Source organism: Buteo buteo, chromosome 21 (genome assembly GCF_964188355.1).
Source record: "Buteo buteo chromosome 21, bButBut1.hap1.1, whole genome shotgun sequence".
In the NCBI taxonomy this organism is placed as follows: domain Eukaryota; kingdom Metazoa; phylum Chordata; class Aves; order Accipitriformes; family Accipitridae; genus Buteo; species Buteo buteo.
Window position 1 is genome coordinate 7,081,859 of NC_134191.1, and position 22,115 is coordinate 7,103,973.

The following is a 22,115-nucleotide window of genomic DNA, read 5'->3' on the forward strand; positions in this document are numbered from 1 at the left end:
ACTCAGTTTAAAAACCAACCAAACAAAAGAACCAAACCCCCCAAAAACCAAAAACCCAAACAACAATTGGCAACACTACAGTATTTTTTTTAGTATTAGGTATCGCTGTTAAATTACAGGTGACACAGAAGCCTTACTTTGTCCAGCAGGAGCAACTTACTGGGGACAAATAATTCTCGTCTACTTTTCCTAGCTTAGAGGATGTTGGTGCCCATGGCAATGCTTCTAGACTGGTGCAAATGCAAAGCAAAAGTCAGTTTCAGGAGCATTTGATATCTGTGCCCAAAATGTGGTTGTGTTTTACAGTAATACAAAGCATCATCTACTGCTATCACAATGGTAGGAGGGAAGGTTAAGGAGTCAATTTGTCCTTTACGTCTCATGATGCAATCACTATTCCCAGAAGTTTTTGTGTCTGTCTCTCTCTCTTTTTTTTTTTTTTTTTTTTTTTTTTAATCAGAAGTTTTTGCATTTCCACAATTACCATTCTGGTGCTCGTGCATGCTTAAGGGAAGGTGCGCATCTAAGTCCTAAAATTGATACAGTCATAAAGAAACCTAAATGTCGGTGTGTGCGCACCAGATTTTGAATTATTTGTTGCATTGTATATCCTTAAATAGGTACTGACCTATTTAGAAATAGCTATTTATGTAACATTTTGAGCCATGTTATGTGCTTGTGCTGATACGGTTTAAGCCTTTTCACAAACCTTATATACTTTTATGTGAAATACAACTACTTGATGTTTACGATTACAGTCAATGGAGCTGGACTTGCAATGGCAACATGTGATATAATATCCTTGAACGGTGGAAAGCCAGCCAACTTCTTGGATCTCGGTGGAGGTGTGAAAGAAGCACAAGTATATCAAGCATTCAAGCTGCTGACTGCTGATCCAAAGGTAAAAAAGTTGGGTTGGGACCAGAAGCTTCCCCATGCAGCAATACAGTTGTGGTGTTAGAGTATGAATAGTATGCTGAAAAATACAGATAATGGTGTGAACGCTGAGGATGAGTTACTAAAGGGGCGATCTGGCAGGAAAATTATTCCACTGTGAACCACTGGACTGACTTTTCAGTTCCTGATCGACACTCAGGCTTGCTGGTCAGTCTTGAATGGGTACTTTCTCAAGGCAGTTCAACACAGAAATGTAGATGTGGTAATGCTGAGCATTGCAGTGCTGAACTTTGAACATCTGGCTCCTAAAGTAGAATTTGTGAGGAGATTTAGATACTTAAAATATCATTCCTAACAGTATAGTGCCACTGTAGAGTGAGAAGGAAAATGGGAATTAAGCAAATAGCTAATTCTAAAGGCTGATTTGTACTCTTTTAAGCAAAAGGTTTCTAAAATATCTGATTCTGCACTGTGGGATAGTCTATGTTTAATTAACATTAACAGGCTCAAATCATAGCCTGGTACTTCATAACACTTCCTTTTGCAGATGGAGGTACAGTTGCTCTTTTCTTTTTGAACAACAGGAGAAGACATTAGTCTGTATGTATTGAGTAGAAGTTATTTCTAGAGATGCATGTTAGCATGCTGAGGTCATTGGTCACCTTTGCAGACAGAAGTAGAATATCTACTGAGAGAATATTGATCAGGCGTAGGCATTGGAGCAGTGCCACCTGACCATCCCTGCCAACACGGAGTTATGCTTTTGTATGTAGCCAGAACTTAAGTTGCTGTAGATTTTTTTACTAATGAATATCTGTCGAAGGGCTTTGATCATCTTTTCCATCTCCTGCACCTAAGCATCTCTGCTGAAGTCCCAGTTTCAACATTTTGCTTCTTTTTGTGGATCTGGCTTTGTCTCCTTTATCTCTCTTTCTCTGTGCTTCCATCCATTTTCCTCATGTTCATTGTGTCTGTGATATTAGCTCCTCTAAATACCACCTTCCTGTGAAAATTGCATCCCTGTAATTGTATGCCCTGCACAGCTCTAAGTGACAAAATGTTGTGACTTTTCAAATAGAGGTGGATGTTGTTTGCAGCAATATTTCAAGGCAAAATCGGGAAGAAAATTTACAGTACAAAATAAGCACAGGTCAACCTTATATTGTAAGCTCTTTACAGTTGTAACTCTGCTTGCATTTTTTTTTAAGGCACGTTGTACCTTGGCAGCTCAACTGTACTGGAGAGAGTTATCTGCAATATTTAAAACATTCTTCCTGGATCTTTTTGCACTCCCATAGACCTGGGTCATGCTGACCTTTTGTTTGTAGAGGTCTAGGTTTATGTTCTTCCCAAGATCCACAGGAACAGAACTGGTTGTCTCCTTCTGCTTGGTGATCTTAGAAGATTCAATTCATTAACATGCCTAAAAGAACACAGACCTGGAGAAGTAGAGAAGCAAGATATCTTGCCCGGGGCAGAAGTGAGGCAGGATGGGACTTGAGATTCATGCTAGGAAACCTGATAGTTTCCTTCATTTTCTGATGCTAGTAGACACTGTTATGCTTGTCTTCATTTGTGTAAGTTTCAGCTATTCTCAGGACATTACACAAAGATGTGTTTGTGCATGTTTGAGTTGTTCTGCAGTGCGTGCTTCGTATGATGATCAAGGTTTGGCTGAAATGTAATTTAGTTCTGAAACTTGTGTTGGTGGAGAAGCAGGTGCAGTAAAGTCTTAGATACACAACTTAGCTGATGACTATCACTATGCTAAATGGGTTCTTCTGTCTGCTACAGCACAAACAGCAGGTATTAATTTTGGTGATGAAACTTACAGAGTTTAAACAATTTTAAAACAAAAAGGCATTTCAGTAGCTCTCAGCTATATAACATCTGCATGCCCAACATTTGACTTGTAAATGTATCCTTCTTCTATTATATGTTCTGCTTATGTATTACTGCTTAACGCTAGCTGCTTACACCAGGGCTAGTGAAGCTATGCTAATTGAGACAGTGGGGCAAAGTAAAAGGTAGCATGGAAAGGACCTGAAATAGTCAGTTATGCTTGTGTCTATGCACAGCTGTAGCTCTGCCATTCCTGGCTTTGACTGGCTGAAGATGCAGAAGGCTTTAGCCTAAATGCAGCACAACCCATTAGCCTTTAATTTGTTGCCTCCTCTCTTCCTTTTGAATACCTTTTGTGATCTTTTCTCCATTCACAGGAAGAATCACAGAACAGTTCCATTGCATTTCTCTTTTGCCTGCTCTCTTTATTGCACTCCAGGAGAAAAAGGGAGGATGACTGCTTAGAGCCTCACTAGACTGTTTATTTGGTATGGTGTAGGGGAAGGAGGATGCTTCTGAAAGCGGTCTGCTCCAGGGAGTGCAGTCCATAGCAAACTTGGATGCACATACGTAAGTCACAGCATTGTCGGCCACAGACATTGTGTTTTTATTGAGATTTAATGCTGTCTCCTATTTTTAGGTTATTAACATTGTTCTTTTGAACCTAGCCCTGCACGTGACCAGTCATACCACAGCTCTTATCTTGAGAGGTTTGCCAGGTTTAAGTGAGCCACTTCTGAACTGTTTCTTGTGAGCCCTTTCAATTCGACTGATTTTGCCTTTATTTTATGTCACTGTGACCATCAGCAATACTGTTTCAGCTCCACGTGACATCAGGTGAAAACCTTCTCTTAACGGTAGCTGATGAAGAATATTTATGAGATTAGATTAGGATCAGAGGAAGATATGCTGGCATCCCAGTACATAATAGGAGACTGAGGCAACCCTGGCAGTATTATCAGGCCTAACATCAAAGCCCTTGTTTTTCTTACTGCTCTGTAGTTGAATATTAATATCTAGCTATTAAAATAATAAATGTTTCATGTTTTATTTCATTCTGTTCAGAAAAGATAGTAAATGTCTGTTATTTCATCTCCTGATCCACCATGTCCATTAGCTCACTAGTATACAGTAAGATAATTGAATGAATATTCTCTTATTAACCGATAGTAGGCTTTCAATCCCAAGAGTCATTGTGGCTAATGCAGCATTCACAGTTTGTATCTGGTCAGTAATTTCTCTGTAACCTTTAACCTGATTCCCATCTAGTTTGAGAAGATAAAAATTTGCTCTTGGGAACTTGAAGGGCAGTTAATTGTTGTAAATGTGTCTAAACAACATGGAGCCTCTGAGGAAGACTAAACAAACAAAAAAAAGTCTACAGGGCTGTAATATGGAGAAGCGCTGTCTTTTAGTTGGGCTGAAATGTGTCACTGGCAGTGTTAAGGACATTGAAAGAGAAGAAATATTCCAGGAGGAAATGTTCAGCTGCACTTTGAAATAGATCTCTTTCTCTCTCTCTTTAGTTGTCTTTAAAACATCTATTTTGTATTAAAGCAAAAAAAATACAGGTATGCCAATATTTGATTTAGTGAAGCTGGGCATATTGTTTTGAGAAAAATGAATATCTTGGCTGGTTTGCTACTGGTTTAATCTGGCTGTTATCAGTGTCTATAATTCTTAAAAAAAAAAAAACAGACAAAAAAAACCCAAACCACAAAAGGTTACCCACTGGCTTTTGGATGAAAATGCTGTCTCTGGAGTCAGTGATCCTTTTATACTCTGCTGGTCTTGTTTGCAGTCTGCCATATCTGATACTTCCTAGGTCAGACAGGTCATTGCAACAGTTCTGAATTCCTTTCTTTTACTATCTAAATTCCAGACTCCTTTTTTTTTTTTTTTTTTTTCCTCCTTCCTGCCTGTCTGTTTCTATGAGTTTGTGCTGTTTGTCTGCTTTGGCAGAAAATGAACCATCTTTCTTCTTTTCAAGCAGTAACAGGAAAGGGAAGATGGCTTGATCTGGGTGTTCAAGCTGCTGGGAGGCACTGCGGGAGCTTCATTGCTCTTCTTTGTCCCACAGTCAGGTAGAAGAGGTTTTTTCCTTTGGTATTTCAGGGGTTCTGAGTGATGCCTGGCTCTCCCCTGCATGTATGAAGTGCTGTTTCAGTCATCCTCACTGAAGTCGTCATCCTTGAGTACTCTCACATCCTTACCAAGCTCAACAGGTGCGCGTTTTTATTCATGCTGAAGACCTGGACTGTTATATTTACCATATGATAACTGTTTGTAGGATTCAACAAAGTTTTGGAAAGGCTAAAGCTGAAAAAAAGCCTTGTCAATAGATCTGCTGTCAGGGGCACTGAAGCTTGGTTGCCATCTCTGCCCTCTGCTTTGGCCTGGAGTCATCCCACATATCTGACACTCCTAAGTTCCTCCAGGTTTTTTTCTTAGCTTTTTTATGCACATTGCAGAGTCAACGTCAAGTTTCAGATGTCGGGCTGGCTGAATTGTGTTTTTGAAGACCCTAGTGAGTATGAGGGCCCGTAACGACTAGGCTCTTGGTGAGACATATTTAGTGTCTACAATTAGGCGAAGGCCAGAAGCTTATGTACAACCTGAAGCAAGTCACATCCTCTACCCTTTTCTCCCATGCAGTCTTGATAGAATAAAAATAATATTGTATAGGTTACTGGTATAGGAGAGTTGCCCATTAATGCTAACGTAAGTGGTATGTGTGCTTGAGATGTGACCCAGTTGTAGGACTACATAGTCTTTCCTCAGGCTTTTGGCTATACACCATCCCTTTTCTTTGTTGTCCTGTCTCCCTAACAGGAGCTAAAATACTGAAATATGAGTAAAGCAAACTAAGCTGTCAACAGGTTTGTTTTACCATTGACTGGCTCTAGTCCTGAACTTAACAATTGACTCCTATTAGAAAGAATCACTGAAATACAGGCAGTTTAAAGGCCAAAACTGTTTGTTGTTCTTGTTCTCCTTTTCCCCCTAAAGCTCCTTTGACAACCTTTTTTGAAGCCTGTCACTGATGGTATGACTAAAGACTTATCAAATCAATTGATGTTAACAAGTGTTTGCTTGTCATTTAAGCAAAATACTATTGACAGATTGACAAACATTCCTCTGGAAAAAAATATTCCATATTGACATCTGTTAACTCATACCCGGGGAATAATTAATATCAAACACAGAAAACTTAATTTTTTTTCCCTTTAACTGTTCTTTAGTCCAAATTCAGATTATTGTTTTATTGATATGGAATAGGCATTCTTATTCCTGTCACTTTGCTTTGCCTGTTTGCTTATGTCAGATGCATCTCTCTGTCCACCTCAGTGACAGGAAAAGTAATGGCACTGATGTGTCTTGCCATTAAGTTGCATGTGAAGCAGAGATCTTGGGGCTCTTATTTTCCAGGCATCTCAGAGAGTGAACAGAATTCTGAAAGAGGGTATCATTAAATCATAATTTTGAAATTCACTTATTTTCCAGCTGTGCTTGGTGTGAAAGTAATACAGTTTATCCATCCTTATTATGTAAGACATTTGTATTGCCGGTTTATCCTTTTGACTTGAGGGATTTTTAGTATTAGTCTTCTTAACACTGCAGTCTGTTACATGGCAACAGAAGGGATAACATTATACTAAGAGGAAAGATTTGGGATACTATTTTCTCAGATTTCAGAAATAAAAATAAGGTTGCCTTGTATAATTTATTTGGTCTTTATTTTGGTTGAATTAATTCAGAATTGGGTGAGCTAGTTCAGTTAAGACATCTCAGGAAGTTTGGAGTGTATTAACTGTATCAGTGTGTTACTGGGCTGTTTGCTCTCACCCTACAACTTTAAACAAGGACCTGCTCCTAGTTTAAGGAGGAAAAGGCTCTTTTGGGTATGGTTTCTAACTAGGCTTGACTATACAGCTGAGGGTTTTGTCCTGGAAGTTGTGCAAAAATCTGTCTTATTCAATGAGTCTGTGCCTAGTGTTTGACTTTTGGGTTACAAGCCTGAGCCAAAAAGCGGTTTTGGCAGATAAGCTTCTTCTGTTCCCAACCAATTATTCCCTGCATTCTGCCCGCTGAGGCATCGTTTCAAACAGTCAGGGAGAAAAGAGAGTGGAAGAAGAGGGGAATGTTGTCACATGGCATTCCTGATCCAGGATTGGGCACTGACACATTATAATCATATCAAATAAAAATAATGTTGGCAGCCAAGTTGTGAGTGCAGGCAGTTTGCACAGCTATTTAATGTGGTCTGCAGAATGTCTGTTGCAGTATTAGTCATGCCAATCAGTCAAGGCTGTCAAGTCTGTCTTGACCAAGAGGAAGAGAACATCAAAAGCAACATCCAGAAACAAAGAACCAACTCGTTTGATTTTCTTCTAGGGCTGCCTTTGCCCGTTGATGAGAATGGTTATTATTGCTGTTAGTCCTGGAAGTTTTGTGTGGAGTGAGAGGAGAGTGCTTTGGAGAGTGGGAAGGGGACTATTAAACTTTAAAAGTCATAAATAAAAAAATAGTGTGTAGAGGTTTAAAAAATATAAAAATTGAAGTGACCACGTTTGCTGTGATAGTGAGCTTTATCCTAGTTAGAGCATACACTAGTTGTGAATAGTTTGTCATGCATTTTCTGCATTTAACTGACTAATTGTCAGTAGTGGATTTCTCAGTGTTACAATAATGTGAAACCATAAATCAGTAGGATCAGATAACCTTCTCTATCACACATGCAGCCTATGTCAGTGTGTGTATAATGTTGAAGAAAAAAAAATGAAATGTAAATAGCATTCAGTTATGGACATATAATAGAGTGTTAGCACTGGATTTGTTTGAATTGTGAGATTGCATGTCATTTCAGATAATGCAGAGGAACCCTATTCTTACATAGTCATTAGAAATCTTTTTGCTTTCTCATTCAAATATCATGTACCCTTTACACACTTCATTACCCAGCTCTTCTTTACACAGCAAGAAAAGTCTTTATGCCTTGTGTGTTTTTCTGATTCACACAAGAGGGTGAAGCATCATGTGCTGTTTTGAGTACTCTAAAAGCTATAGCTGAAGAGTTACTGTAGTGCAAAATACCTGTGTGTTATAGTATACTGTTCCACCAGTGCTAACTGCTAGGGCAGCGTTCTCACCTCTGCATAGCCCTTTATAGCCCCAGCCGGGTATCTGAAAATGGTGGCACTTGAATTTAGTGGATGCTTTTGAAAGTTCAGGCTTTGACTGCTCTGTTTTTCCCCCTCTGTGTGAATTGTGGGTTATAATACTCTATAGATGACTCCACAGGTACCATAGATGACTGCTCTCAACACGGATCAAAAATTATATAGTCTGTTAAAGAAATTAAGTGCTATGGAAATGATAAAACTTATCTTCCTTTATTGCTTATTACATAGCCCTATCCTACTAGCAGTTTTGTACTCAGCATTGTTTTTGTAGAACTGAAATATTACATTTTAAAAAAGAAAGACATAATCAATAAAAGTGTTGAGTTTGTGTTGCAATTTTGACATATGTGTAAGACGATGTCTAATCAGTCATTGAAGTATATCACATAGGTTTTGGAAGCTGGATCTTACTATGTCATCTTAATATTGTCTCCTAATAACATGTAGAGAGCCCCTTTTGCCTTGGGGGGTGTGAACACCTAGGGAGAGACCATCCTTTTCTCCTATTTAAAATATACAAAAGACTCAAAGGTTGAAAGAGGAACCAGACACAAAAAGTTGAAGGAAACCTTCAGTTAACCTGGGTAATCTGCCCAGTCCTGCAGGTCAATGTCTGCCTCGGTAAGGCAAGAAGTAGTAAGCTTTAAATGCAGCAAAGAAATTTAGGTTAGCTGGTCTTAAAATTGTCGAGCAGAAAAGGTAGTTGAGTTCTACAGCAGTTTATTTTAGGAACTTAGAGGCTATCTAGCACCACAAGTTTTTAAGAACTAGCTAAACAAAAATTTATCCAGAGTGTTTCAAGAAGAGTTGATCCTGCCTTGGGGCCAATGAATGGACTGGAGGTTTCTTTTCCTCTTTCAGAGAACAGCCCTAAACCTAAAGCTGTGATTAGTAATTTTGTATGGGCAATAATGCCTTGGCTTTTGAAGCTTGTTGAAGTTTAAGATTACTATCATAGGATGACAGTTTGTAGAGGTAGAAAAGATCTATTAGAGCACAGAAACATCTTGTAAAGCTGGGAAAAGTTGACAAAGGTATATTGTATATTCTACCTCAGAAATTTGTACAAATACTTTGCCTTTAACCAGGGGTATTGGAGCAGCTCATACTTCTTTTATAGATACTGTAGAATTTGAGTTTATAGGACTAATTTAGGAGTTTCCCCACATTTTTATTAGTGCTGCATTGGTGAGAAAATATAGACTAATAGAAGTTTAACAAGGATTTCTTCTAATGTGTCTTTGCAGTTTTGCAGGAACTAATGTGAAATGACTAGTCATCTTTTAGAGCACTTAAAGTATTGAAAAGGCATTCTTTCATTTCACTGAAGCATTTTTAGAGACTGATAGTGTATTGCCAATATTTATGAAAAAGTGACGACAATTATGCATTTAAAATACATAATTGAATTGTCTTGATTTATAATCAAAAGTAATGTATTTTTCAAGAGCATATGTAGTATTGAGTCCTAAGTAATTGTTATGTAAACATACTTTAATATGAATCTGCCATTATTTATAGGCACTGACAAATTGAATGCCTCTTGGCATTTTAAAGTTGGCTATAATGAATCTTAAAAACTGGATATGAAAATAAACTTACTAAGCAAGAGGGAAACTTGCAGAGATTTTGTAATTGCCTCCTTTGTGGCGGAGTAAGGAAAAATCACAAATTTTTCCTTAGAAGGTAAATGCTGAAAAATTTGTAGAACAACAACAATAAAAATTGACCTGTTAGGTTTGGATAGAATTTGAAATGTTTGTGTGCCAGTTACCCTCTCTGTAGTGGTATCCATTCTAAAATAGGGACAGAAGAACAGGCATTTCCATTTCTTCAAAGACAATCTGCCTCACCCGCTTGAGATAGCTGCTGTGTGGTCAAGGTTTGTTGCATTTTCCTGCTTGTTTGGGGGTACATTTGATTAATGATCAAAGTGATAAAGGATTTTTGTATTGGCTTCTTCATTCATTAGTGCTTGGGACTGGTCTTTTCCGAGGAAGCCACTGATGAGCCAGTATGGCTGAGCCTGCAGTGGGAAGAGTTTAAGAGAAGTCCATGGTAATGGTTATGGGATAGTACATGTTTCTTCTAATGTGGTATCACCGTCTCACTCCAAACCATGGCCTAAAATGAAGGACAATGGATACAGACAATAACTCTCCATCTTGAAAAGCTTGCCAGCATCACCTCTAACTGCCAAATGCCTGATGTTGCATCCAGTATGTGCAATATAATGTGCAGTTATGTTTGTGTGTCTTGGTATGGCGTAGTAAAAGGAAATGCCATGCATAATGCATCAGAGAAGTGTTTAATCCTTTACTGTACTTTACAAATTGATTAAATTTTGAAAATTTATGTGACTCATTTCACAATTAGTGAGAATAAAAGAGAAGATATTTTAGGAATCTCAATTTGATAATTCATCTTGGTGAGATGAGTAATCTATTATGAATCTATTTATAGATCATCTATCTAGCGTACTTACAGGAGAATGAGAGACAAATCACTTGGTAATATAGGTAGGAAATAGTATATTAAAAGAAAAGTTGTAGGTGTCCTTAAACTCTTCTGTAGAGAAAATCACATTTTAATACCCATTCTTTTTTAAAGTGGTTTGAGGTGTTATGGCTGCATAGGAAAGTGTTTGTTCTTTCCATCAAAATGAAGAAATTTAATCACCTTACCTCCATCTGTTTCTGATAGAAACAGGCCTAGATGATGAACTGTATATTTCAAGCAGGTGCTTTTAGCCATTTGTACTGGGTAAGACACACTCTTCTTCTGACAATGAAATTAATATCAACAGTTTTTACTTATAATTTCAGAAGCACCCTTGATGGATGGAGCACAGTTAGATACAGCATAGGTTAGTTGAAGAATAAGACTCAGTTTTTGCAAAAAAACCTGGTGAAACATGACAAAATTAATGAGCATTTTCCTGTCATAAAATTATCTTTTAAAGACAGAAGAATAAAGGGCCTGATCTTGCTAAGATTTTTAGTGTAAAGATATGCCTATACGTTAAAAAAAAAAAAAAGCCGGGGGTGGAATTTGAAGCAGTTTTTTAAAATGAGCTTTTTGTCTCTAAGATGAAAAAGTGCAGTGTCGGGTTCAGTGATGTGCTTATTGGGGAAGAGGAGAGAATTGCATGGAAAAACACACGTTGCACTTGTCTCTGCTGTGACACTTGTGCTCTGGTTTGCATCCTAATATAGGAAATAATTATGATAGGTGATCTTGTTCTAACCTATTATTATTAATCCCATATGCCATCTGAAATGACTGGCACAGTGATGTGATCAAGAATAATATGTAGGTCTGGCACATATGTAGGTTTTAAATTCATTGGCATCGTTTTAAGAAAAAGATCTGTTAGAACATCCACTTATTTCTATGGAAATGGCATTTCGAGGTGCAGTGTATCTTCTGATATTTTCTGTATTCCTCTGTAGATGCCTTTTTTTTTCCTTTCAGGTTTTTTTTAATATTGAGGTAGGGAATGTATTTTTCTAAAGTATGTGAACTTTGTTTTTGGAGCATGATACACTCTATCTGTCCAGTAAGAGGAATGTATTTAATTTATATTTGAATAAGAAAAATATTCCTTGGCCTGCGTTCATCCATTCATTTGCATAGCTGAGCATAGGATGATGAAAAAGCTTTGGAAAAGACAAAAATTATTTGAAATATGGTGTAATGAAAGAGGGAAAAGCTATTTCTTTCCCTTGAATCTCTGTTTTGTTTCAGGTAGGACTGAATTATTTCACAACTTCATTATTCATGCTCCAGTTCAACAAGATATTCAAACCTGTTTCAAGTTTTAATATTTTATTATCTATTATTCTGAGTGGATGGGTAAAGCTGAAATAAATGAGCCTATTCACTTTTAAAGCTTGTCATGTGCTTAAGTACTTGGCAAATCAAGTCCGCATCTACCACAAATGAGTAGTTCTTACTCTTGTTGCTAGAGGTTTTGTTTCACCTTCTAATAGAAAAACTACCCTGTTATAGGAAGATGAAAATTAGTCCCAGTTCTCAAAAGATGTTGTCTGTGCTTTACCCTTTAATATTTTGTTGTACTAGGCAGTCTCTAAAATCAGGTGTTTTCTTTAGAGTAGTGTGAAAAGTGAAGAGCTTATCTCCTTTAGTGCTCATACTTTTGATAGCAATCTGCAGAAAACACAAGTTATTCCATCTCCCAGTGCCCAATTATTTTATGTATGTAGTCTGGGAAGGGTGAAGGAATAGGAGGAATATTCCAAACAGACTCTGTGGGCATCTAACCACATTTACCTCAGTTGCACAGGACTTCAACTGATTTAGATGGCTCCAATATTCGTGTTACCAACTGTGAGTGGGGAATAGTGGTGCACAGAGTCTGTGTAAAGCAGCATGAGGGTGCAAAGGACAAGGTCTACAGAAATAACCACTTCAGTCAAAAGCCAGGCAAAACTTGAGGACTGTCTCTGCAAATGTATTTGATTTTGCAGTTATCACACTGTTATCTTCATATACCAAACTTGAACTATCCTTGAGAAAAAACACATTATCATGTGCTGTTTATGTCAGGTACAGTGAACACATCTCATCCACTTGATCTTTCAATGACTTTGGCTTGAATTAAATGTATAACCCTGAGCTTAATTAACTTCTTGAATTTTCCTTAGGGTTCTAGCTAATACCTTTGGGGAGCGAAATAGTTTCCCTGTGGGGTTTTTTTTTTTGTTGTTTAAACTTTTCTCTCCACCTTAAAAATCCACATTTGTTTGGTTTGCACTCCCAAACACCATAGCAGATTCTAGCTTAACTCTGGTGAATAGAAAGCAGGAAATTTTTGCTCCCCCATATTTCCCCTCCTTTTGTAACAACTCAGAGGATGTTACTTCTTTGTCCCCTTTATTCAACAGAATCATTTGCTATGTGGGTACCTTCTAAAGCAGCAGAGGGGAAAGTAATCCTAAATACCTGTATTTAAGAAACTCATTCCCTCTCCATTGTGAAAATGACAATATTCCTTTCTAAAATGTGGACAGAAAGTCTAGTGAAAACTGAAATGAATAATTCAACCTTCTACCAACACAGATTGATACATTCCTACAAATCTATAAGCAAAATTAGATTTTTTTGTATTTTTTTTAATTGGGTAAAGTGTATTTACAAATTAGCTGGATAAGGTTATGTACCTCATTCTGATGCTGATGCTTCTCATTGAATTACAGGGGAGTTGCCTTTGGTGCTGAATGTCCAAGGAAGGGATTGTACATGGGAGAAGGCAGCAGATAGCCATGGGGGCTGGAAGCTACAAACTGGGCTACTGCTGTCTTTCGGCATAGGCTACAAAGCTGGGATCCTGTATAGGCTCTGCTTGTCAAGAGGAAAGTGGGTCCCAATTCCCAAGCATTTTCCGATGTCTCTATTGTAAAGCAGAATAGAAATAGTAAGCTATTTTTTTGCAGTGGCAGTACCTGAATGGTAATAGAAACTGTCACTTTAACTGAAGGGTTTTAATTGAAAATCTGAGATTTTTTTTTAATGGGAACTGTTGATTTTTCTTTGGGTTGGTGGAAGACCACACATTTCTTCAAGGGGAGAGGACTGACTTAATGAAAAAAGCTGAAACCTTAGTTTTTAATCAGTTTTGGGGTTGTTGGGGGGTTTTTTAATGGAAAAATGTTCAACCATTTTGAGCCAACTGGCTTTGAAAATTCCAGCTAAAAGCAAATAAGTGCCTGTGTGTGGAACAGCAGGTGGATAATGTCTGACCAAATAGATTTTGCTGTTCCAAAATTATTCAGAGGTTTTCAGCAGAAAAAAAGCAAATTTTTTAAAGATTTTTTTTTCAAGCAATTAGAGGAGTTGATCAAGAATAAGGTAGCCTTACTCATTGCAAATTGTTATATAATTTGTTCTGTTTGGCAGAGTGGAGCAAGTATTGTACTATTTCAGATATTTCTAATGAATAATAAAAAATATTTCACTGCTTATACCACACCATTTTCACCTTGAATGTTCTGCTGTGGCTTAAAAATATCTTTTTCTATTCTTTTTCACTTATATACATATTTTACTCATTGAACAAGTGGGGGGAAAAGAGAGCTAGATTTTTTTTCTTAATTTTATATATGCAGTTTGCTACAGTGAAGTGTAAATGGCAATGTATATGTGTGAGTATCTGCATACGTATATATGATTGCTGCTCTTAACGCGAGTTGTGTGCACATTTGCACAACCTTTTTTTATGCAGTGTTGGGTGTTGCTGTACGTCAGAAACCATTTCTAATTATTTAAGGGTAAGCCTGAACAACCAAAAGAGCTGCAGGGCACCAGATGTGCATTCCCTGCGAGCGTGGGGGAGAAGGAGCGCTCTGTTGCTGCCAGCAAGCTGCTTCATGCAGAGGAGCAGCCAGCCGTAGTTGTCACAGCAGAGCGTGGTCTTCCTCCGACCACGAACCTCTGAAATGCCTCAGGGTAAGCCACAGAGCAAGCCTGCCACCAGTGCCATTAAATTGCGTTTCTGAGTGGACGATATTTGGGCTGACCATGTAAGCCAGTAGTCACTTTACCAGAAAAGGGAATGAAATCTCTGTTGTGCCAGCTTGGCCAGATTGGGCTGTATTTACAGAGAGGCTCTAGCTGAGAAGGTCGTTAAACAAAAGTTAGCATAAAGCTCTGTCCTTTGACAGAGTAATGCCAACTTTGTGATTAAAGTAGAAGCCTTCGTGTAAACTATGGACGGCTCTTGTGCATTAGTAGTGGAATTGATAGTGATAATAGGGGAAAAGAGTAAAAGCATCTCATTAAGAAAATAGATTACATACATGCTTATGTGGTGTAGACAAGATTAAAACTTTAAAATGCTGAGGATCTCTTTTTTCCTAACTAAATCTCAATTAAGTCAACCTCCCAGAATACTGTTAGAGGCCTGTAAATGGCAAAAAAAAAAAGAATCAATTATTGGGTAGAAATGAATGAATGTGCAGAGTCAATATTTTATAGTAGGTGGTGAAAGTTGAATGCCTGATGCCCAGCAAATCATTTGACTTAAAGGTTTGGGACTGCAATGCTTGACTTCTCACTGAAGAAATATAAAAAACCAAATTACTATTTGCTGGAAAGTCACAGAAACCTTATCAGAATTGTTTAGTTCCTGCTGCTCCCTGGAGGTTTTCCTCTTTAACCATTGATTGAGTATGTGCTCTCTGAATTGTGAAGGATTTGCCTTTAATCAAAACTTCCATGGGACCGTATACAGTTGTTTTGGCTTTTTTGTGTGTTTTTACTTAGAGAGAATCTCGAATACATGTTTTTTTTGCTTAGTCGTACAAACTGTGGAAGTAATTGAACTGAAAAGGTAAAATAAAAGCAATATAAGCAAAGGTGGTGCCTACATTTCAGCAACATTTGCTTAACTCCCTTAATAATGCTAAAAGTCTGTTGATCTTCAGTAGGAAAAGCAGATGGGTTCAGCCTTCCCCCCTGCCAGTGGAACAGATTCCGCCTTACTGACCACTGCAGTTTTTGGCTTTTTATCAAAGAACTTCCTTCCTCCACTTGTAGTGTCAGCGGTCAGCTCTGTAATTCCCTTCTGCCAAAGAATCAGGTCTGTGGCAGTGTATCAAAGGTAGTACTCCATGGCTGCACCCTCCTTCTCTCCATTTGCACCCGCGCTCATCTGACACCGCAGTGAAAAAGCTCAGTGAGCTACATTGGCAGAAGACTAAACCAGTAGAAACAGAAATAGATTGGTTGCCTGACCTGGCTCGTTACTGGGTCAGATGAGTAGTTCCTGGAGGACAGTGCTGGTCTAGATAAGCTTCAGTCCTTCACGCCTACCATTGATCCCTTGTTCACGCCAGATTCTCTCTTTCTTTCTTGCACTGCACGACGCTTCCATCTTTGAGTGCTCCTATCGAATTCGGTGAAACTACTTTCTGGTCATATGTTGTTCGGCATAATCTTCTCCAAAAGGAATCTGGTCCATTAACGAAAATTAATTATTTGATATTGTTGATGGGGGTGCTGATTATATATAAAAATTATCTAGTGTTAAGCTGCCCAGAAAAAAAACAAAACAAAACAAAAAAACCCAAACAAAAAAACGCAGCCATTGTCTGGCCTACGACTCGATTTGAGCTCTGATTAGAATAGGCTTCCTTTCTTCATTTCATAAATCACTGGTAGTCTGTGTACTGAGAGTTTTGACTCAGATCCAAGAAAAAAATGAATTTTGTGTGTGTGAATATATTTACATATTTAATGTCCTCAAAAAAAAAAGAGAATTAAGCATTAAATCTAGAGAGATTTTCTGCAGTTCACTCCGATTAGTGATCAAATGTGCTGTACTCTTCCACCCTTTGTTTGACACCTGACGATATTTCATTTGTTAGTCTTGCTGAGTTCAATCCGTGTGTTTTACCATAGAGCACTTCATAGTGCTCACAGTCAAGAGCTAGTCGCCAAACTTGTATTGTTGTTTAGCTTTTAAAACTAGAGGAGCAACTTTAACACAAATTTGATTGCAGTAGAAACAAGTATTAGTGGCATGCTGGTATTGGTGCTGCTGTTCTGTCCGGTGAGAGGTCTTCTCTTTATATTAAGTTGAACAACACCAATATGAGATTGTCCCAGCAACCCAAGAAGAGCAACTCCACTATTGAATTCTCAGGTGCAGCGTCTTGGCATATAAATCAAACCTTGTCTAATTGTAGCACCAACTTATTGGTCAAAATCTTAGCCCTGGTGTTGAATTTAATTACACAGTAGGTAAAGAGCATGAAGTACTTTCATGTTATTTAGGAAATCGTGGTTATGACTACTAAATAGCTTGTATTATTCCCTGAACTTGGTACAAGGCTAATTGTTTATCACTCACAAAGTCCCTCATTTTCCCACTTCTTACAGTCAGTGGTGCTGTAAGACCCCAAGAGAAGTCACAATATTACCCTCAAGAGAGGAAGATGATATTGATCAGAAATAAGGGGAACTGGAAATAGAGCTAAAATTGCTGTAAAGGTGGGGGGGGGGTTCCTCTCTTAAGAGAAGAGAAGGAAAACTTCTTAGGGAAAATTATTTTATTATCTCAGTTCCTTCTGTTTTTGATGTACTTTTATCAGCTGATTGGCTCCAAAATAAAATGCCTGAAATGAATTACTGTAATATAAAAGAAAATATTCTTTTGGTCTGTTCTTCTTTCCTAAGCTGCATTTTATGTACTAACACAATTTTTTGGTTACTTTGAGGAACTGTATTTGCAGAAAGTGGGGAGCTGTTTTGGAAGTCTCCAAGTATTCCACTCCCTTTGAACACTGGGGTGGAGGGGTTGGTTGGTTTTTTGTTTTTTTTAAAACATTTGTCAGGACAGAACAGCTCTAGAGGCTTTAAGTAAAGCACTGATTGCCCTGTCAGTCAGGGTGCTGAGGAACTGGGAACTTCACAGATTGATGCTTGACAGAATAATTAGAAAACTGTCACTTGAAGTAACCACTCTGGTGTTCCCTAAAGAAATGTGCCTGTGCCAAATGTGTGCTGTCCAAATCTAGAGGTTAAATGTTCAGCAAGACAAAACATAGCATGTCACCAGAGAAAATTACTTCCAACATGCTGTGGAAGTGATGCTCCTCAAGCCCCTAAACAGTGACTACACAGTTTATTGAGCTTACCTGCTTTGATCTTGCTCATGTATTCAAGAGCTTTTCAGCCCTGAACTAGGGGGTTTAACTTAGTAATGCACTGAGGCATTATCTAACATTTTAGATAGCAGAGAGTCTTGAAGGGTTTGAGGCAAAAGCGCTTAAAGCCGTAACGATGTTTTCCAATTCTGGAAAGATTTTACAGCAGTCCTCCAAGTGGTTTTGAGTACCTTTCAGTAAAATAAACAGAGGCGGGCAGTATGATGTGCTTCTTTCTTAATCCTTAGCCTGTAAGGAAACCTGGATGTATTTTTCAGGTTTGGGTTGTTTTGGAGACTGTTCTGAGGAGTGCAGAACGGTCTGTGACATTTGTGTGCTTTGATTTTCATTCACGTTAATGCTGTGTTGCCGGGGGCGGGGGAGGGGCTGTCATATCAAAGAAATTAGATTTGTTTTGGGAAAGGTTGCTACTAGTTTGTTGGAGTCAGTTCTGGAATCTCAAGCTGGAGAGATCCAAGGAAGGTGTCTCCAGGGAGGAGTTTTTATGGTAGCAAGCTATGTTCATTCCTGGCAGTGGAGCTGCTGGTCCCAGCTCTGCTCCGATGGAGTTAGAAAAATCTGATGTCAAAGCAGTTTCTGCAGCTTGAATCTATGTACCTGTTGCTTCATAGTAGTGGGCCAGGAGCTGAGAAGTGATCAAGTACAATGTCTGTTTTCAACTAAATAGTTCAACATGAAGATGTCAGGTACAGTTTCTATATGGGACAATTCTCCAGAATGAACGTAATAGGTTTATCTTATGCCAACCAGACTTGCAGAGTCATCATGTTGAGGTTTGTCCGATTTGCAGCTTGGAGTTTATTTTAAGGTATAATGGGCTTTTTCAGAATTGTTATTTTACCTAAACTGCTTGTGGATTCTCTAAGTGGTAAATACAAAGGATAATTTGAGATTTGGAGGCATACATTTTTCTACTGATTTGGAATATTATAGGAACCTGTGCTTTATTTTGTCAGGGTGATGCTTAAGATCACTCTGTATGTGAGAGTGGTTTCCTGATTGCTTGTTATCTGTAGGGCTGAATCTTGAATCATGCAATTCTCTCAACAGAGGAAAAACTGCTTGAATAAGTTAGAATGAATAAGTTATGGACACTCAGGTTGCGTTTCTCAACACTCTCTCTGGAGCTGCTGAGACTGTATTTGCAATGGATCCGTCAATCAGAAGTGGAAGTGTCTTTTCTTTGAACGTTATAGATACTGAAGGTCAGTGCTTCTATGGATTTAACTGAGAATAATTTTCAAATTTTTTTTTTCCAGAGTTATAGATGAAATTTCAAAACTGTCACAGGAGGAGAAAAGATTTATTTCCATGAGCAGTCAAGGTCTGTTTCTCCTCTCAGTGAGATATTTCTATTAGTTATAAATCTGCCGGTACTGGAGTGTTAGTGCTGTTTTGCATTAATCTAACTACAATCAGATTGGGTCCTTAATACCTCTTCGGTTTTTTCTTGTGCAGAGTGAATGAAATTTATATATTTTTTTCCAGGTAATGCACATGTGCAGTTCTGTACATGCATGTATACAGAGTCTTAAGCAGTGTTCACGTAACTGCGTGAACTTTGAAGCCAAATACTGCTTGCTGGCTTTGTGACAGTTTGGGAATGTGGGGTTTGTTTTCATAAGCTGTAGATTCCTCTTTGGCTTTATTTTCCAAACAGCATTTGTGACTGTAATTTTATAGTGCTTTTACAGTTTTGGTTTTCCAGAAGGAAACAGGCTGTGGCAAGGACAATACAGTACGGCCACCAAGAAGTTACTAAAACTGCCTCGCTGGAAGACCGGGGCTCCAGCCACCTTGCTAACACAACAGGGTTCCTATGGTCACAACAGCTCTGTCACAGCACTTGTTGGAAAATCTTAGCAGAAGGACAAGAGGAGGTGTCTCATACCTTTCAAGAACAACTGGAGTAATTTCATTCAGATCAGAAAAAACATCAGGAATAGATGAGACAGGGGTGATCTGGTTCTTGAGACTCAGGATCAAAGGCAGATAACTTGTTGAATGCAGGACTCCTCTGTTGCATAAGGTGGGATGCCAAGACAGAATCCTTCCTTTGGGAGTGTGAGAGGTCCAAGTTCTACTGGAGTGGGAAATTTTTACGATACTGTTCTTTCTCAGCAACTGTCTGCCTGCACAGTTTCTCCATAGGTTGGATACAGTACAGTGAAGCACTGACCATCCACTGGGTAAAGGTAGTTGTTGCAGCCACAGATATAACAGACATGTCTGTACAGTTTGTTAGGTTTTTTATGTTGTGGTTTTGTGGTTTTTTTACTCAAACCACCCTTCAGGTTTCAAAATGGTATGTAAACTAACTTTTCACTGACACAACTTTTCATGTGCTGCATCACTGACAGAATTGTTTCTGTAGAAACTGATTTCCTCAAAAGACCAACATGAAAAAGCTGAAACCAAATAAATGGCATGAAATAAAATGTGATGGTGCAGATGCTAGATCTTTATGATTATTGTCACTCATGGGGGAAAATTCACATAGGACATTCATATCTCTGGCACCCATAAGAGATGTTGTCACTCCAGGCTCACAGTAGTGAAACCTTTAGAGGTTCCCACACCATCTCCTATGAATTTTTATTCCCTTTTTTCTATCACACATACCAGTTTCCCGTGCATGCTCCATACACATTTTTATCACAACAGTTCCAAGTAAACTTCCCTTATCTTGCTGCTATTCTTCAGTCTAGAGTTTTTTAAGCTCTATCATACCTTTCCTACCCTGAGGTACAGTAAAAGTCTTCACTCTTTTTTTCTTCTTGTTAATATTTTTTTAAAGAAGGTGGTGAATTTTGATTGCATTTTGTAAATATGTGAATAGGGAAAACTTTTATTTCCTACCCTTTGAAATAATTTCCATGTAGGTTTTGATAAATTGGACCTGGCATAAATGCCTTCATTTTCTCCCTCTGTAAAACTTCTGTGTCTGAATAAATCAAAGAGAGCATCAAAAATAGTGGAGGCAGGGGGTGAAAGGGTTATAGGGAAGTGTTAAAAAATTATACTCCCTAGGAAGAGAGACATGCTGAGCATTTTGAAGTGTATAAAAGGTGTAAACATGAGGGAGGGAGTATAGTTATTTAATCTTAGTAAAACTGGAACTAAACATTTTTAAAAAACAAAGAGCAGTGAATTTCATCAAAAAAATTCCTAACAGCAAGAGCTATAATGTAGGACTTTGATCCTGAAATTAGCTTGGTATGTGCCCTTCCAAATGCAGCCAAGGAGTCTGCTGAGTAGGTTCTTCACTTACCCAATCTGCATTTCTGTTCGCAAAATCCTGCCAAAAGGTGCTTAATATCTAAAATAAAATGGAAGCCATCTCTCTGGAAAACTTTAAAAGGAAATAGGCTGAAAAGGGAAAGATATTTCATGGCCTGTCAAGAGAATAACTGGAACTCCTCATAGGTATTTTTTTGTTTTTTAATTGGTGATCCTGTTGCATGCACAGAAGATGGCAGGTGGTAAGTGCCGTTTTTAGAGGCTGTGGCATAATTCCAGATTTGCATCCGGTAATGGGATCTGGCTTCAAATGTGTTCTCTCAGTAAGTCCAGACTTTTACAGGAACTACCTCTACAATTCCACCCTCTTCCTCTGCGTCTTCATCCTTTCCCATACGGGATTCTCCTTGCAGTCCCTGCACTGTGGTTTGCACTGGCACTTCCAAATACGGAGCTTTGTCCACCTCCCTGGTAGGAAGTGGTGACCAAGTACTTCTCCGCAGTTCTACACCTCACTGATGGAGGAAACAAGTATTACTCTGAAAGATTAGTAAGGAAACAGGCATGATGTTGTTTATTGCCAAGATGTGTCTGGGTGGGAATTAACTGGTGTTCCAGATTTGGGTTGTGGGTGTTACGTTGTTTTGTCTTCAGAGCTGTTAAAAACCCACCAGATCTGCTTGAAATTGAGAACCAAATTTATTCAATACTTAGGCAAAAGTCAGTGTCAAAGGCTGAAGGGTCCCAAGATCAGGGTCCCAAAGTGGTTTCCATGGCATAGACTTGCCCATGCTGTTTTCCTTTGACTCATTTTGGATATTACCTTTTTTAGAGTTAATAGTTTGGAGTTAGTCTCTTTGTTTGTAGCTTTTATTGCAGAAAGGAAGAGACAAATTTCTTTCTATGCTTATTAATTTTCTATCATTTTTTCCCGGTCAACACACACCACATTTCTGCCTTATCTTAAAAGCAAGCTTTTTCAGTCTGGAGTGAATTTTCTAATTGAATACATCCAGTTGGCATTCTAATAGCTTGTCAATTTGCGCATGTTTGACAGCTAGCCCTGTTGCCTTCACAACTAATGCTAGTTGAGTGCCAATATAAATGAGTATGATAATAGTCTGATATTATGTCTAGTCTTTTTCTAAATGTAATGTCAACATTTTTCTGAATCTGTTGTGGTGTTTTCGTCAAAGAAAATGATTGAGAAATAATGAAATCTTGCTTTGTTTGTCGTATCTGTGGACACTGAACCCTACAGAGA

General features: G+C 38.3%; 1 protein-coding gene across 1 annotated transcript in view; it reads left to right on the top strand.

Annotated features, from left to right (window-relative positions):
- The window catches only part of SUCLG2 (succinate-CoA ligase GDP-forming subunit beta), a 134,456-nt gene that overhangs the window by 77,817 nt on the left and 34,524 nt on the right, over positions 1-22,115 (top strand). The window contains exon 9 of the mRNA XM_075052562.1: positions 759-901. Coding sequence (XP_074908663.1) covers positions 759-901 — 143 coding nt within the window. The remainder of the gene's footprint in view (positions 1-758; positions 902-22,115) is intronic.